At 39.8% G+C, this 19,310-nt stretch overlaps 1 protein-coding gene across 1 annotated transcript; it reads right to left on the reverse strand.

Annotated features, from left to right (window-relative positions):
• Positions 1 to 1,861: 1,861 nt before the first annotated feature.
• Positions 1,862 to 18,855, reverse strand: tbxtb (T-box transcription factor Tb). Its single transcript, XM_086167539.1, has 10 exons — positions 18,828 to 18,855; positions 6,411 to 6,476; positions 5,005 to 5,490; positions 4,624 to 4,888; positions 4,410 to 4,544; positions 4,182 to 4,243; positions 4,030 to 4,091; positions 3,409 to 3,585; positions 2,975 to 3,107; positions 1,862 to 2,826 (listed from the first exon to the last, which is right to left on the reverse strand). Exons 3-10 carry the CDS (start codon positions 5,208 to 5,210, stop codon positions 2,568 to 2,570), a joined length of 1,299 nt encoding a protein of 432 aa, XP_086023665.1. The 5' UTR covers positions 5,211 to 5,490; positions 6,411 to 6,476; positions 18,828 to 18,855; the 3' UTR covers positions 1,862 to 2,567.
• Positions 18,856 to 19,310: the final 455 nt, after the last annotated feature.

The raw sequence follows: 19,310 nt of genomic DNA on the forward strand, positions 1-19,310 counted from the left end.
GTCAGTTTAGGAGCAGTTGTGGGGACACATTTATGGAAACTTTTTGGTGGATTTTGTAAATGTGGTCACCCAGATGCAAATTGACGGGAAACCAGCTGGAGCAGTGGTGGTGACCATGGACACTGAGTTGTATTGTTCGGGTAAACAGCAAGGAGAGGCCTGAAGCAAGGTTACTCACCACAGCTCTGTGAAATGTGCAAAGCCTCCAGTTCAGTAACAAAGGTCAGACACAAATGCCCTGAAGTCCTTTTCATGTCATGCTAGTAGTAACATGACTTAAAGCATTGTTCTCACCTATTTGAAATGCATGATATGGCTCGCATTATGACAAAATGTTGCTAAAAACCCCGACGCATGGATATTGATATTAAATCGTTGACATAAAACGTTTGACTTAAAACTTAAAAAGTACACAAGAAAAAGTTTCAGATCAGTATTTGTTTAGACTGAGGTAAGTTGACAGAAGGGAAAGTAGTTTATTACAAAAATATTGAGAGATACCACTCGTTCCACCTCCAACATCCTACATCAAGTTACCAATATACCCGCTCTCTCCTCATGTGCCCAAAATGTCTGGCCTGGCATTTCCCTCTCATATGGTCTCTAATCCTGTCCATTTTCACTCCCAGAGAACATCTAAACATCTCAGCTTGTACATCCCCAGCTCTGCCTCCTGTCTTTTCACACTCCCCCTTATGATACACTTTTATACACCAACAAAATATGCCTAAAACAGTGAAACTGCAAATATGATGTGAAATATGATTTGTGAAAACCATATAGCAAGCCATTGAACAATTCACGCTGATGTTTGTCAAAGGATCTGAGGCCCAGGTGATGAAAATGTGACAAGTATACAGCAGTAGAAAACAAAGCCAGTGACAAGATGCAGTTGAAAAACTAGTTAAATTGTCATATTCTCTGAGGTTTCTCCTTCATACACACACACACACACACGCACACAAACAAACACAGTAACTGCATCCAAATCCTTTGCTTTAGTTATGGTCCCTCAACCCTGGGAGATAAAAAGAGATCTCTGTGATGAAGTGAACTACATAGTTGAGGATTAAATGATTGTGTCACTGATTATGTCACTGACTTCCAGCATGACTCGAACACCTGATTGAGTTTATAAATACACACACACACACACACACACACAAACACACACACACACACACTCACTGGGCTTTCGATGGCTTTATGTCATCATGAAGTCTGCTTTATCCTTTCACAGATTCACTACATCTGCTTGTAAAACCATCAAAAGCAAACCTCACCTGATTACTAAAGAGTAAGTTTTAGGGTTAGCTTATTCATTAACAGGTTATTACTTTGGGAAATGTTTGAATTTGTTCATTTGGCATTATTGATGGCATAAAAAGTAAGACCCAACCCTGTTTTTGGTTTCTCTGGGATGCAGCCAAATCAAACGATTCCCTGATTTGCTGGTGACTTCAGTGCAGCATTTAAAAGTCGCTGGGTTCAGGACAGACACATGAACAGAGTAGCGCTGTGACCCCTATACTTTATTAATCTCTTCGTGAAATCCTCTTCATTTAACCCATCCTGAACCATGTGCAGTGGGCAATCACAGAGAAGTGCCATGGAGCAGTTAGGGGTTTGTTGTCTTGCTTGACAACACTTTTTTGACAGTCTAGGAGGAGCTCAGGAGTCAAAGAACTTCCCGGTTCATAGCCAAGCCATCCACCACCTGGGCGCTCCTGTCAACATGGGAAACTTAAAATGTTGATGGTACAAATGCCTTGGGAAAATGTTGAATTTCTTCTATTTCAGGAGGTATGAGAGATTTTACAAATATTCTTTTGGGCTAGTTTTCTTCAATTTTGCTGTTGTAATACACAATTTGGTTGCACTATTTGCCGGAATGTTAATGCATTTAAGTAAATTTCATATTCAGTCAATTAAAAAAAAATTGAGACTTCAACTGCAATTTAATATAATAATGAATGCCTTTCATATTGTAGAACATTTGATAGTATTTCAGGTTGCAAGTGTGTAGAACTATTATAATGACATGATAACTCAAACAAATAACATTATTGTGTTATAAAATGCTTAATTTATTTACATTATAGAATTCATAATGTACAGTAGGACTGCTCTTTTATTTACAATATAAACAGTATTACAACCTTATTAAAATGTTCCCGCTGTACAACTTTAGCTAAATGCCATCTGGTGTCATACTTAATATAAGCATAAAACTGGATTCTGCGACAAAATTAACGCACTATCCTCTGTAAGGATGAATATATGCAACCCGTTGGTGTAAAAATGCTGTGTGCCCATTTTGTTGTTTCAACAGGGTATCAAAGCACTCTTGACAGATTGAAAAACCCAATTTCCATCCAGCAAGATTTAAAATTTGAAAAAGGGTTAAGCTGTTGAATGTTTATATTCTCCTTGTTAAACTGAATTGAACCAAGTGAAGAGTACTTCATCCAGGCTTAATTGTTATTTTACAGCTGACTACACACCCTGTGGTTGATCATCACAGCATATTGCTTTTGCCATTGCCCTATCTTAAGGAGATGTTGCCATCACAGGGAAGGAGGGGTCACTGGAGTCCATGCTGAAGATGACCTCCCATGCAGAGTGTTGTCATACTGAACTGTGTCGTGGATATCAGGAGCGGCGCTGCTGTCGTACATGGAAGGACCAGAGGAGGGCAGTGTGACTGAGTGAGACAGGTTTGTGTAGTGACTGCTGGGCCCTCGCAGGAATTGGGTGTTTATCCCTCCAGTCTGGGAAACTGGAGTCAGCGGTGAATTGCTCACAGACCACAGGCTGGTATACTGACTTAACAGAAAAAAAGAGAGAGAAAATGTCACACCGGCTCCCTGGATATATTGCAGGTGCTACTTCTACACACACAACTGAACACAAGAGGAAAGACAATTAATAGCATACATTTGTTTCTATTATGTGTAGCTCAAAAAGACTTTACCTTGGGCTAGATGCAGAGGTAGAATTGTGGGACATGGGCATCATACTGGAATGCGCCGGCATCTGGAGACCAGACCAGTTATCGTGGCTTGAGAGCATCGACAGACAAGCTGAAGAATTATCTGGGTAACCAGCTGAAAAGCAAAAGTTTCAAGGTTTCACAGGACTCAAAGCATGTGTGTCAGAAGGATGTATCATCGTACTCAATAAAATGTTTTCTCTCCGGTATGACTCATCAAGTCTGGTCTTTCTGATAAAGGTGTGAACATTCCTCGTCTGAAGCCCGACGATTTACGGCCCTTTGGCTCCACTCACACAAAAGCAAAAGGAATGTAGAACATTCCTCACTCAGCAACAGTTGTTTGAGTTTCTTGTTAATAGCTGGGAAGGATCTGGCGTAATTCTTGGATTTGTAGGGTATAGGGTGGCACTCACTAGGTGAGTTGGTCCGATGGGTGTACGGGCTGGAATAGGGGGCCGGGCGGTGGTTACGGAGTGTGGAGTAGCGTTCGCAGCCATGGGAAGGCGAGAGGGAGATTGGGTTCCCGAATTGCCCGTGAGGACTCGCAGGAGGGCAGAGGGAGGATGAGCCAGGAATAAACCAGCCACCTACTAGCTCCAGACAAGGGAACAGACATGATGGAGCTTCATGAAAACCTCAAGCTTATTGTTAACTATGCAATTACGTCCTAGAAATAATGCTGGCTGTCACACTCTAAGTGGCAAGTAAGTGAGGGTCGACAGGGAATTTCTGTACTAAAAAATATATGCAAAAAATAAAAGGAAACAAACAAACACAAAATACAACTTAAAACTCAGCATCACATAGGACCAAATACACAATTGAAAACAAAAAAAAAAATCAATGTGAAAAATGTCATCACTGAGGGATTGATCTATGCAACACGGTAACAACGGAATACGTGTTATACTAAACAAGAAAATGTCATCGCATTAAACCGATGATTATTACTTCTTTTAAGAAGGAACTTCTATTCAGTTAGTGATTCCGTGAGTCTCAGCCGATCAGTGAGTTCAAAGTAGCCAAATACTCACTCTGAGGATAAGTTGAATGTTGATTTTCATTTGCATCATCCTTAATGTCCTTGTCGTCACCTCTGTAAAAATGCAAAACAATTTATCACTATCTTCAGGAAACATCTTTAATGAAATGAAATCATAAAGTGTGGCATTTCAGTTGCGCTGACCTTTCCTTTGCATCGAGAAACGCCTTGGCAAAAGGGTTATATTTTATTTTTAGCGCGGTTATCTGAAACAAAAACATTTGAGATCGTCATCATCATTATTAACAAATGCGATTTACCGTCACCAAAAGAAATAAAGTCATAAATGACGCAGGGATTTTTTATGCACTCGATAACCTTTACTCTTCTTGGGGATGTTTTATTGCTCAGAATGTATTTATATTTTCTGACCTCTTCATTCTGATAGGCCGTCACAGCAATGAACTGCGTCTCTGGGAATGAATGGCTAGTGATCATCCTCCGCGGGCCTCCGACGCGCACGATGTGGATGCGGGGCTCGTATTTGTGCAAGGAGTTCAACATTATCTAAGAGAAAATAAGAGAGGACGATGACTACAAATGACATTTGATGTAAAATCATCACCGATTCACGTCATCTCCTGACCTGACCGCCTCCGTTGAGTTTGTTGGTGAGCTTTACTTTGCTAAAGGAAACGGGAGATTTCATCCAGTGCGCCCCGAAGTTTGGAGAGTCTGGATGGATGTAAACACAGCTGGGGGTTTGAGGTTCGGGCTTCCCTCCGGGAACCCATTCGCCGTTAACGTATTTCCACCGGTGGTTGTCCGCGGACACGAAGTCCAGCAAAAAGGAATACATGGCGTTCGGGTCCAATCCGGATACGTTCACTTTCAGGACGGGGAACATGCGCCTTCATGGGAAAAGCATCATGAAAGATTAGTCTTTTAAGGGAAAAAAAAATACAACACAACAACAATTTTGATTACTATTATATGTCTTACACCTGCGTTACGTGTAGACGCTCACCTGCCGTTTTTAGTAACTATCATTTCATTGGTTAATTCCTTAAACTTGGTCCAAAGCTCGCTCTCATCCAGGGACAACTTCAGCTCCCTCTCCGTGGGGTCACCCTTCTCGCTTCCGGCCTGCAGCTCACTTTCCACCGCGCTCAGGAGGTGGTCCACCCGGTACGGACCGGCCTTCCCGGGACACTCGCCCGCGCCTGTGGCCATCCTGGCTGGATGCTAGCAGAGGGCTCCGTTGACTTGGTTCGAATCCAGTGTGTCCACCGAGCTGTCGGTTCCGGTGAATCGAATCAGTGAGGGGGTTTCCCCGGTTTATATAGGCCGAGGAGACGCTCCATGTCCGGACAGCAGTTTGGAGCAAAGATGGTTGGCTCCTGTCCGCTTTGATCTTTGCGGGCTTGTCTCTGATTGGCTGGGAGTGGCAATAGAGCTCCCCATTACCGCTGCATTCAGGATAAAGCCGCTTATCCCATTTTATTACATCAACCTGTAAATATTGACACTTAGATCAAAGCTACACCTGCAGAGAACCACGACTTTAGGCCGAGCCGCTCCTCCATAAGCCCCTTCTCTTATAGATCGTGCTATTAAAAAAAGGGGGGAAAGCTTGAAACAAACTTAATAGAAATTAAATTCCCCTTAAAATAATTCATAATTTTCCCTGAGGCCAAGAATCCCAAAGAAACAAAAAGTAATTAATTCACAAGTCAATGGACAAACGCAACTTCTTAAAGTCTGTGGCAAAAGATGCAATGTTTGGATTTATGCAAATTTGCATGAACAATATCATCCAATAAATTAAGAGATAATTGAGGAATCAGTTATTAAAACAGCCATTACCAATTTCAATAATATAGTCCAGTCTTAGAATTTGACTTTTTTTTATGTGTGTTTGGTATAGTATTGAATAGTATAACATCTAAAGAAAGAACAGAAAAGCAAATCGTTTAAAATCATTACAAATGTTTTAGTCCTTGTGCCACCCCACCCTTTAAATCATAACATGATTTTGTAATGGTTTGATGGGGCATCAACTTTTTATGGCACATCACTGTTGTGTCTTAAGCCCACGGTACTAAACATTGGCTGTGGCATACAATAAAACATCCACAATGGTCTTCTGCACACATTCAAAAAGTTGCCGGGTTTACTCTCATTTCATGCACCTTGTAAAAGATTTTGAGTTTGGCAGTTTAGTAGAAGAAGCCTGGCCTGTTTGTCTGCGACTTGGAAGCAGCCATTCAGTAATAAGAACATTTAGTGAAGAAAGCATATGAACCAAATCAATCGCCTCCCATCTATGGCACTGTTGCGAACATTATGTAAAAAAAGAGCCAGAGATAATGTGTAACAGCTCCATGCAAGCTTCCATAGCTGTGTGGTGGTGTTATTGCTTGTGTTACTAACCAAGTCTTGGATGCTTTGTCCCTCCTCCAGGCACATTGAGTCTTTTTCTCTGCCCAGCAGTCTGGACTAGAGTTCACAGCAAGCAGAGAAAAACAAATCCAAGACGGTTTAAAAAGCAGTTGAAAGACTTCAATTACTTTTCAGATTTTCTGTCTCCACATTTATTATGAATATTTCAACTACCATAAATGATTACATTTAAGAAGTATGGTAAAACTATTTATGTCTTTGCATGATTTGAGATACATCTTGTGGGTTACACAGAGCGGATGCTTTTCTACAAATCATTCGCTGAGTCTCTGCTCTTGCTCAGGAACAATTTGGGTCGGGAGAAATAATTCTGTGTGCATTTCTCTCTTGTCTGAGGCAGCCACATATGCATCTACAAAGGGTTTGCTTCACCACCAACCCAGGCATCTTGCTTGGGAATTCTTTCATAAAATCGGGCTGTGCGTGTTTCAGAATTGGGCACTTTAGACATTTCCCTGTTCATCGATCACATTGCACTAACAAAAGCAGTATCCCCCATTCTTCATAAAGTAAGTTAACTGTAGTGTAAAACTCAGAGATGTAATAACCAGTGTTATTTCCCACCATCCTGGTGTGCCATTTGGCGCCTCCCTCTCCTCCTCTGCCACCTCAGCCAGCGCATGTCACACTAAGCCACTTCCTGAGTGTGACTGAAACACTGTGAATTAATTGTGTTGATCTATATGACGCTGTAGAACCTCACACCCTTCACAGTTGTCCTACTCTCGTAGGACAATGCAGGTGCAACTAAAAAGATCCTTCGAGAAACCACCCAACCCATCCTTCCAAGTAAAATATTTCAGCTGTATCACATTAACATAAAATAGCACACTAAATGCTTTTTGATGTTGTTGTTTGTTTTTTTAGTTGTTTCTCTTCCAAGACCACTCTCGGTCAACTGATTTACAAACTGATTTAGTTTTATATTATAATGATATTTGATTCTTGATTTAGTATCAAATCTCAGTGGAGGGATACATTGGTGTATATCATTGACTTTACATTAACATAGCTGCCGGGTATTGATCTGCTGGCAAACGTCATTTTCCAATTGCAGAAATGTATCTACTGATGAGAAGGATTCAAGGATTCAAAGTATTTATCATCATATGCACAATAAGCCTGTGCAAGAAAATTATAAAAGAATGTAAGTTTAAATAAAACACTGTTATGCCTGTGTTTGCTCATTCAAGATAATTTGATCCAGGGTTGAAAACATATCAGCAACAGCTATTGGCCAAATTTAGTTTTTTAACCTTTAATATCAGTATCACCCCAGACTTTTGTAACTGTTCATTATCATCGAATTGTTTATAATCATGATTATTCCACATCAAAAACAGAAATTGTCTCATGATTTATTGTCCAGTTTCAATTTTATACATTTTAATATGTATGCATATCTATGCCTATATGTGTGGCTGTTTTGTGAGCATGATGTTTAATAACAGCATTGGTTTTAAGACAGCTTAAATATTATTCAGATATTTCTGTATGCAAAAAAATACTCTGCAGGTTATGAAAGGGGGGTTGCTATTGTGACTTCATTATCCTTCATCATCCACTCATAACACATATGTGCAATAAGTGCCCCCTTAACACAGCCTGTCCAGTCAACCAATACACTGAAGGTGTCAATATGGATGACAGGCCTCTGACCATGGTGGATCTGAGATGTCAGCAGTGGGCAAGGCTGAATTTGCTAATGCCAGCTTGATAGTTTTGGAGAGTCTCTCCTTTTTACTGTTTGCCTTCCCTTGCTCCCACTCTAGCCAGGCTCAACCTCTGTTTACTCAAGGTCGTTTTGACAAAGAGGTGAGAGAAAAATGAGTCCTGCATGTTTGTCTGTATATGCTCATCTCAGCACCTGAGAAAAAACCTCATCTCAAGATTTTTCCCTTTTTTCAGAATCAAATGTCCCTGTCCTGATGTCTCATAGAGTGGGAATATGAAATAAAGCGACCTATGGCAGTATTACCTTTCTAAAAATTTTACATCAACCCAATGAATTGATTCTGAATGAGTTTAGATAGAAACAAGTGCACCGAGCTGAATATTGATAACTGTCTGATTTTAAAAATAATTTCAAAGCCTTTATTTCACTGTTTTGGTCATGTCCATCGTGAGACTTGGCTTTAATAATCTAACTTCTGACTTAGGTGTATGAAATCTAACTGCGGCAGGGATGTAACCGTACACAATGATTCTTTTCGGTATGTAGGCCTATCTAATTTGTAAGGTCGTATTTAGGTATCCTTTCTTTTACGACAGAAAGCAAACACAAACAAAATGAAACTGCTTGTCTCTCGTTTTCTTTTCTTTCTTCAATTATCTTTTTCAATGTTTTAATTAAGATACTATTTCTGTCTCTTTAAACTATTATATTGCCAGCTGGGAAACGCCTTCAACATACCATCGCCCTGTGCTTCTCAATTATTTTCTGCTACAGCCCCACCAGGAAGAAGAAAACATTTTGCCTCCACTGGAGCTATATATAGTGTAATTTGTCTATAAAATTGTTAACTGTACAAATCATATCCTCATTAAAATCAAAGAAAAGAAAAAAGAAATAGATAGATCAACTTGCAACAGAGAATAACTTTAACATTTATTAACATAACAGCGCTGACTGGTTTACTGCAGTAGCTTTCACAAAGCGGGATGATTGTTGGCAATATTCGGCATGTTTTCACTGAAAAACTCAAGCAACTTATCAGCGTAATTGGGGTGTAATGTCTTTAAGTGACGCCTTAATTGATTTGGCTTCATGCTGTCCACTGCCAACATTTTTAGCCACAGTAAACACACGGGTCTTTCCTCATCTCCCACCAAAATCACAGTGAAGCCAAGCGCTGCATACGCTTCATCATATTTCCTCATTTTAGCTTTTGGGTGACCTTCGTTTGGCTCATTATTTCCGTCTCTCACCGCCTTTCTTATCATCCCTGTTAGACATTTTTCAATGGTGTTCTTAAGGGTTTGTTCACGGCACGTCATATCTCCTGTGTGTGCTGTGTGTGCGCGCACGCTCGGTGCAAAAAAACCTACCATAGAGCTAATGCTACACCATAAGCGTGTTCCCCGGGGCCCCACTATTTGAGAAGCAATCCCTAGCCAATGGTACCGTAACCCCCCGTTCTTTTAGACTTTATACCCCAGGGGAAATACAGAACTTCCTGTTCATCATGATAATAGAGGGCAACGTGAAATATATTTGTGATCATAACTGGAAGCTGTTAACCACAGCCACCCTCCTAGCTATGCTTGTGATGTGATGCTGATCGTTTCATCCAACTTTTAAATCAAGAACGACAGTTACTATCGATTTAAATACCTTGTTCAGTTTACTGTGTCAACTGCCGCATTCACTTCTTGCCCCACAAGAAGTTTTTGGACCAAAAAGTAAAAGTAAATTCAAGGGTAATGTTGCGACAACTGACTACTAACATATTGGAAAATTCTAGTAATTGGATGATGCGGTGTTAGTTTGAGGAGGCAGTTATTCGATAAGCACTTCAGGCATGTTTGCTTCGAAGTGACTGAAATGGTTACACATCGTCCAGATGCACGTGTGCACGCACAAGCACACATGTACACACACCCTCTCACGCACACACATTTGGAATTTGTACAATTTGCTGGAATTCACAAATCTGACTAATTTAGAATGACAATATGAAGTCATCAACCCTTAGAGTATGTTGAAACATCCTCATCGGTCGGTCAACTAGCTTGCTGCTGTGATGTGTGACCTGCACACAAAATGTCGAGTTGTTAATATATTCCTAATGGTGTGCTACTTCTCAAGAGAAGCCATAGTGTGGTGCAACTCACACCCGATAACACTGCGCACTCGGGTGACAACACACTTTGTCTGCTGGGTGCAAACTGGCATGGTGGAGGACTCCTGAGCCATAGAGCGTTTACTCACAGGACAGTGCAGCAGGTAACAGATCTATACAAACCCCAACAGTTGCAAAGGAGAGGATGTGGACCTGTGCGTTTAAATATATATATACGTTAGTACAGACATGCTCAAAGGTGATATAGTACATGTTTAAAAATGAAAGGCAAAAAAAAAAAAAAAGAAAAAAAAAAAGGAAATGTGAGATCCTTCCTGACAAGAGGCAAACAGAACATCTCAGCATCATGTACATTTTCCAATTACTGAGGTCAGTATAGTAATAAAGAAGGTATGTTCTGGTCAATTTCATTTTGCAATACTGTAATGCATACATGTGAAATTCAACACATTGAGGAGACCATGAGCAAATGGTAACATGGATAGGACATTATTTTTTCAACTGTCCAATAAATCACATCTTTTAATTATGAACATATAAATAGGGGCAAAGCAAGACAAATTGGATGAATGGGCTCATTAATTGTAAACATAACCTGTGACTGTGCCGACACTATATTTTTCCTTCAGCTCTAATTGTTTTTATTTTGAGTATTTCTCATGGATGTGGGGAATGTGCCCATGGTAGAGCTGAGGTGGGGCATCAGGATCCGCTGTCTCGCCATGTTTGTCTCTGGTGCAGTGGGATTTCACACAGCAGAAACACTTGTCACTGAGAGCCTTCACTTACCTCCTTAGCAAGCTCCTAATATCTCTAAGTCAATGTGCTTTTCAAAGTGGCAGCCTCTTATTAACATCATACATGCTCCTACTAAACAGAGCTCAGTGCTAATTGACAACAAGGGTGATACTGCTCTGTCATGCATTCACAGTATGCAAACCTAATACAGTGTCATGACAATATCGTGGAGGATGATATTTTCATTGACATGAAGCCCAAATGAGAAAATAGTGCTGTGGATAGTTGGGAGGAAAAAGTTCTTCAATAAATGTTTAATCTGATGGTTGCTTTCAGTTATTGTCAAATATAAACAAAATTCAAAATGAAACATGTGGAATAGTAATTTTGATTTTTAGTTGACAACCAAAATATGTTTGGTAATAAAAATAAAGATGATAAAGATGTTAAAATGTCACATCAGATGGAAATCAACATTTTGACATTTTTAAGAACATTAAAATTATATATATCACAATGATTAATATTGTAATATATATAATATTGATTTTTAAAAAGAACTCAATATAAACATAATCTTTCCTTTGAATTTCGATAAATATTTCACATTAGATGTCATGAAGGTGACATCTCAACCTACAGTTAGTCAGGTATCAACATTGAACACTGGTTTCTTTTTGGCTACATCTGGGGACCGACTGTGCATTAACTAACCAAATATACTCAATATTGATCTTTGATGTTTTTATATTGGCTGCCATAGATAAGATAAGATAAGATAAGATAAGATAAGATAAGATAAGATAAGATAAGATAAGATAAGATAAGATAAGATAAGATAAGATGATCTCCATCGGGGAAATTCCTTTGTCACAGCAGCGAAACCAGAACTTAACGACGATATCAATAGAGTGACAACAATGACAAGAATAAAATAAATAAAGAAAAATGAAAAAATAGAAAAAAAGAGGAATCAGTACCTGAAGATTTGTACTTCACCATATGAACGTAATCCACACTGCAAAGACTTTCAGGATTAATTTTTGCTTGACTGTATTCAACTCCTTATCAGTCAGGTATTTGTGGCTAGATGTTTGTTAAAACATGTATACAACATGGCCCAACCACACTTGAGTGAAACTTTAGGCTGTTTCTTTTAGAATGTCAGTTCATCTTCATCACTTTTAGTAAATTAAGTTATGTCACACAACCTCATACATTTTTAGAAAGAGGAGAAGCTCTCCAAACACCTTGACACCTGCTTGGAGTGCTGGTATTATATGACACAACCAGCCCAATTGCCGTGTCTCTTTGTAGGAGTCATAGTTAGAACATTTTCCACTGAACTGTGTTTGTAGGAGTCAGACTCACTGTACCAAGAGGAGAGTTTCCCCAACAGTGGGTGAGACTGTTGTGTTTGGTCATCTCACTTCTACGTGAGTAATCAGTTCTCTCCTCCAAGAGGGTCCATGTTAAACAAGCCTGCAGTGGCGTCTATTTGTTCTTGAAGGCAGAGCAAACACATACCCACAGACCTCACGGTAGACGGAGTCCTTGTTAGCCCACCAACAACCATGGCTGTGATTTTGAAACATAGAATTGCAAACACGTCCGCTTATAAATTTGGAAATACTTTAAATCTTGACCTTACTTTGTTCAAAATCAAGGTTTAAAATTGAGACCTTTTTTTCTTTATCTTATAATTTATGAATCCTCCCTGCAGGAAATTGTCCTCTGCATTTCACACATCATGTATGAACCATGAGCAGTGTGCAACCGCTCAGCAGTGCTCAGAGAGAAGTTAGGGGTCCAGTATCTTGCGCAACAACACATTGATAGGCTAGGGGAACTTGTGAATTAACCTAGGAGCATTCAGTTCCAAAACAACTGCTCTAAACACCTGAAACATACCGCTCCACACCTTATTTCACTTTGTTGAAAAGTTATAATATCTCAGTTTTAGGTCAATTGTCTTCTAAAATCTAAAAATGCAACAATTTGGACAATACCCACTGATGAACAATTTTCACAACAAGGTGGCTAGATAACAAATAATAAGTGATGCAAACAAACCATGAAATTAATCCTATACCTAACATCAGTTACAGTGAACATTGTACATCTATTTGTGACCTTTCTGACAATCAGTTATCAAAACTACAAAATATTGCAATCATGAACAACATAGAAACTATAGCAGGAACTACCTAAATGCCCTAATGAAGTTTCATCAGTTATGCCCTGGAGGGAGTTAACTGATCCCTCTGTCGTCTATGCAGGGATAGCTAGGGATGACCTATGTCACCTGTTGAGTCATCAAATCAGTGCTGGTATAAACACATACATATGCAGAGAGAGAAAGAGAGCAAGAGAGAAAGAGAAAGAGAGAGAGAGACAGACAGAGACAGAGACATCCAGACAGAATTACAATTTCCCTTATGTGCATAATAAACAAAGTTAACTACTGTACTAACTAAGCATGTTTGAAAAACAATTTGGTTCTCAGCTCCTTTTCCTGATAACCACAGTTTCTCCTTGTCTTAGGTGGGTGATGGTTATGTTCCTATGCACACATTCCTGCCTACAAGGCTTTTTAAATGTTCTCAATCAGCCAGACATGTTGAAAACAAAACAAAAAACATACTGATCAATTGAATATACAATCAGTGGTATTGAGAATCAAAGAAAGATGTCCATCTTTCCAGGAATCGAGGGGATCCAGGTATGAATCATTATGCTACAGCTTATAGAGATACTTCTTTTGTTTCAGGGCAAAGACGCAAAAAAGAGGCCGTCAGACAGATAGTCAGAGGCAGAGGTTGGTGGGAATAGAGATTTAAAGTGAGGTCCTCTTGTTTCAGGGGCTGGGAAACAGAGCACGTAGAACAAATGAGAAGTAAACATGCAGCCACAGGAAGCCATTAACTGCAGCTAGGACCAATTAGGCCCCAGCAGGTGTTCTTGCCTTTGCCTGCTTTGGTCCTGCTTCACCTCCGTGTCTGGGAGATTGCCTCTCGATCTGAACTGAGGAAACAACGGGTAGTTTCATTTGCTCAGCAATTTGAAGCAAAGGATTCCTATTGAAAGGCCTCTAAAGTTCTTTATTGTGTTCTCTTTGTCTCCTCCCCCAAGTGCAAGTCATTAGAAAAGACAATCACATCCTCCTGAAGAAGCTGAGCTTTTACAGGAGGGGAAGATAAGACAGGATCTCTCTCATGTCAGACCCACTCAAAGCAGCCACTCTGTGAAGCTTATTGCTCTCTTCACACCTTCTCAGAGCAGCAGCAAGACAGTCAAAATCAAAGTCAACCACATCGGCTAAGGCTGGAGAATCACTACTTTACAGAAGTGGGAGCTGAAATGATGATTGAAAACGTTCCCCCATCTGCCCAAAGTCAGTAAAACAAGTAGATTTGAGGAAAAATGTTGAAATCGTTGCCATTTCAAATTTTCAGCCTGGGAGATGAATCACTTGCTGTCTTAATGGTGACGCTTGACATGTAAGCAAAGAGGCGAAGAGAAGGTGTTGGTTTTGTTGTCAGAACAGGGGGGTTTGATTTGTATATTTGAGCACACTTAAGTTTCACATTCACACACACTCACAATCTCAAGTCTGGCTCACCAGGTCACTGTTTGCTGACTTAACTTTGTCCTCTGGTTTCCTTTTTAAGGCCCTTGTGAATACACTCATTTACTTATTTATCCTTTTCTGCTCTCTCTTTCTCTTCCAGCAAATATTCCAAATTATTTGAAATAATTATGTGTTTGTGAGTAGAAGAAAAAAAAACAGAAGGTTCATTCTCCATAATGTGTGTTTTTTGGTTTACAAAAAACTCTGGAGGAATATGATATATTTTGTATGCTAAAATGTCCTTCCAACTTTAAGCTTTAAGCTTTAGTTCAACTTTAAGCTTTAAGATTGCCTTGCAAGGTAATTGTTGACCAGACCATTACACAAGATTTAATTATATGCTATTCTTATCTGTTTTATGAAATGATTTATTTACGATTTTCTGACATTTTCCTCATGTCTGATACTACAACTATTGTCCAGATCTTTTACAGATTGGAATTTGGTACACTTCTCCCTAACATATCTTTATTTGTTTTCTGTCTCGTCATTCAGTTAGCTGGTTCGTTAGTTAGTTATATAACTAACTAACTCTCGTATGCATATATATATATATATACACACATGCATATATAGATAGATAGATAGATAGATAGATAGATAGATAGATAGATAGATAGATAGATAGATAGATAGATAGATAGATAGATAGATAGATAGATAGATAGATAGATAGATAGATAGATAGATAGATAGATAGATAGATAGATAGATAGATAGATAGATAGATAGATAGATAGATAGATAGATAGATAGATAGATAGATAGATAGATAGATATCAGACTTTCAACTTGAAAAATATCTGTTATTTTAAAGTTCTTTCCCCAAATGATACAGGGGTGGAATCAATCCAAACAATTTTAGATTGTGAAATAAAAGTGACAGAATTAAAAGAAGTGAATATAATATATACCATTACCATAAAACATGCATTGAACAACACTGTATTGTACTATAAAACTCTATATAAATAAACTCTATGAATGAGTTAAAAGAGTTAAAAGTTTGTTTGATTCCACTATAATGCAATTAGATAAGTATCAGTCTGAATATCAGTGCCACATAAACACCTTCCTTTTCCAAGTTGGCCTGTTCTCTTCCATCTACCTGCTGAGAGTCAGTGTAGGGCTCTCCTCCTTGCAAACCTCTCGTATAGTGCCTGCTTCTGTGCGCCTCAGGATGGCGCTGCAGCATAGAGAAAAATAAGTCACGAGTGAGGCTGAAGTGCAGAGCCAAAGGGGAGGATGTGAAGAAATGGTTAATCAATTTTATTTTATTTTGAAAATATGAATCATTATATTGCCAGCACTTGCGTCAGAAGCCTATCCCAGCCAGTCCCCTGTTCCTGATCATGACCTCATTGTCAGTGTTGTCTTCAGATACCTTCCTCCTCCAAGGCCACATCCTCTGCCTATCGACGGTTGAACTCAATTTAAACACAGGAGTGAAGCAGGCAGTTTATCGAGAGCTAAAAACCTAGCTTCCTAAAACCAGGATACATTTTTGGTAATCCCTCTAGTCTGCCAACAGCATCCGCCCACATAACAGGAAGATTTAGTGCTCTTGTAATGCCGAGCCACAAGAAATTGCAGTAGGAATAAGCTCACCTCGTGGTCACCAAAGCTCATCTCCAGGATGTCTTTACAAATCAACATAAAACTATGGAAGCTCCCTGAATGGCATTACATAAAGGGGCAAGAATGTGTGTACAAGACATGAGTAATTGAAGTAGTGTATGACAGTTTAAGTTCTTGTTAAAATTAAATTAGATTTGAAATGGCGAGATTTACATTAGCTATTGATTAGCGGCATACACAGTGGGAACCTGTAAACGGACAGACTGCAGTCAGACTATTAATGTGTGTGAATTGGAGTTGAACTGCTTGGGGCCTGAAGAGTACATGGTTTTACATGAATGACCCACACGTGATCAAAATGTAACCGGTCAATGTCTAAAGTGTGACACCTGCAGTTGAAGGTGGGGACAGAAGAGACGGGGGTATCCTGTATCTATAGTGGTGATTGCTAGCATAGATTTTTTCAGGGACTCCAGCAGGGAAGGCTTTTTTTGTGCCGTATATGTATTTGTGTTTTGTTCAATACATTTGTTCAACTCTATAACTACCAAGGAAGGCGGTCGTTTTTAGAGTCAGGCATCAGCCTTTCCAATTTGGAGAGGTCTCATTGCACAACCTACAAAACTTTTTTTCTAACACTGAATAACGTAGTTCAGTATAAAACAATAATTGAAAGCGGCATGTAACCATTTTTCTATATCTATAGTATTTAGAATAGATAATATAAGAAATTTAAAGGAGTATAGATTACCAAAAAAGGTACGCTAAAGCAGATGATAGCAGAGAGCTGCAGGATCTCTTTTACGACACTGACATGATGAATGGTTGAATTTTTATAGGCAGGTCACACTGACTGATCTCCATGTCTCTTGGACCTCAAACTGTTCCTGGAAAACACCCCCTTCTTAACAGGTTGCCATGAATGGCCATACTGCTGAGGTTTACAGGCCGAGCGTGTTCAGGAAATGTCTGTTTTGTCTTTTCCCACAAAAGCTGTTGGAGACGCGGGATTTATCAGTTCCGTTGCCACAGTGATGATGTTGCAGCAGACCAGAAGGGACCTGCTGTCCGCTGCCTCTGCCGAGTGCAAGTGTCAGCAATGAGACAAATGTGTTCCTCCTGCACTTCCCGGCTACCATGAATCAGTTGAGGGTAAGACGGCGGCCCTACTTTTTTTCCCTGTTATATTAAGACAAGAGATCGTCAGACGTCAGAAAGATACGGGCCATTTACAGCACGTGGGAAGTCTCGAGAGATTGAGACTGTCTCAAATGGTTTCCTCAGAACAGCCGGATCTAAGATGCGGCGTGTGTTAGATGTCGGAAGAGAGGAATAGCTCTGAGGATGGATTATATCATGATAATCAGAAGGTAGTTCTTTTTAAATACCATGGTATGGAAAATCACCTCCACAACGCGGCACACGGTTGAATAAACTGCATTCCATTATGATGGTAAGTAGTTTAATTCAAATTCTTAGAGCTGGGAAAGGCACGTGAATGCGTCGCAAACATTTACGATCTGAAACATTAGGGAGTTTAGCCTTAAATGTAAATGTCAATATTCCAAGCATTTCGTGCTTATTTTCATCTACTTCCTTTGGCAATTTGTGGTTAATTTTTTGGTGCTTTCATGCTGATGTTAAGATCATTTTGAAGTCATTTATTGATAGTTTTCATTATGTTCTTTCTTTGTCATGACACGTAAAGTAGTGTCACATTTAGGTGACAGAGGCTCATATGTGTCTTTTCACGCATCATTCAATAGTCAATGAAGCATTGGATTTCAAACATATCAGCTTTTCAGCACTGTGATGCGGACAGACAGAACAACTGGGCTTCAGGCCTGTACCAGACAACAGTGAACACCATTGCTGAGAAAATGAATGGGCGAGTTGGAGCCAAATACAAGGCCACAATTGAAGTGATACAACAGAGGAGGGTTACACAACTTTGGGTCACCGAGCCAGTTGATAATATCATCACAGGATCCACAGGGAACCTAACAAGTCTTGGTACACAGTGTGCTGCTTCGGCCATGATCTCAGCCGTGCAACAATGCAGCCACTTTGTGACCCTGAATGGGGACATCAGCAAACATGGCTTTTATTCTCGCAGCCTGAATGCATGAAATACCTTTAGAAAGTGTTGTTGCAGAAACTTTGAAACAGATTCCCTCTTTGATGACTAGCAACATGACACATGACAGAAACACAAACACCTTTATGACACCCACAGGTGATAGCTGTGGGTTCAGAGCGTGCACTTGACTCATGACGAATCCACCGTGGTTAGAGCTAAGTCAACACTATCTGAGCATTTATGTGATCTTTCCTTCCATGATGTTATCGGTGGCTGGTGTATTGGCCTTCTAATATTCCCAGGGTATATCCAGGGTAACTCACGCTCCATCTATAGATTGCTTTACATGTAAAACTTTATGGCAAGTTATGGGCAACAACACAAAGGGATTGAAGCCTGTTATGCCATTCACAAATCTTCCAAATTTACCGCAGTAAATATGAGCCCCCGCTAAATCAATAACAGGTCAAGTCGGTGTGACTTTCTCCCACATGCTCCCTTTTGTTCACCGCACTCGGCTTAAAATACACCGACGTGTTACTAGGCGCACAGCTTACCTATTTCTGCTGGAGCAGTAGTTCCTTGCTACACACAGAATAAAAGATGACTTTGTACGCTTGGCGAAGAGATGGGAATATCAGGTTTAGGATTCGGTTTCCACCTGAGATACCTTCGGTAAAAGTTATGAACGCACGCTGTCGCAGGGCTCTTGAGTCCCAGGGGCAAGAATGTCTTGTGGCAAGGTGTAATATTTAGTTTGTATTACAGTGCTTAGCAGACTGATGGCAATATCCTGAAGGGATCATGCACCTGGGCCATAAAGTACATGGGTGAACCCTGCTTAACAAGAAATCTAAGGAGCTTATTGCGCTAATTCCCAAATGGCCTCAGGTAGAGACAGCAGCAACAAAGAGCCATTAAAATGCCACATGGAAACTGTCCAGAAGTCCGAGGGAAATCAAAATAACTGCTGATCGACATTATGTCACAAAACAACTCCAGAGGCACTTTTGAGCACGGAAAACATCTACAAAGAGTCG

Source organism: Fistularia commersonii, chromosome 2, assembly GCF_037954325.1.
Source record: "Fistularia commersonii isolate RoL2024-O1a breed Wild chromosome 2, RoL_Fcom_v1.0, whole genome shotgun sequence".
Lineage (NCBI taxonomy): Eukaryota > Metazoa > Chordata > Actinopteri > Syngnathiformes > Fistulariidae > Fistularia > Fistularia commersonii.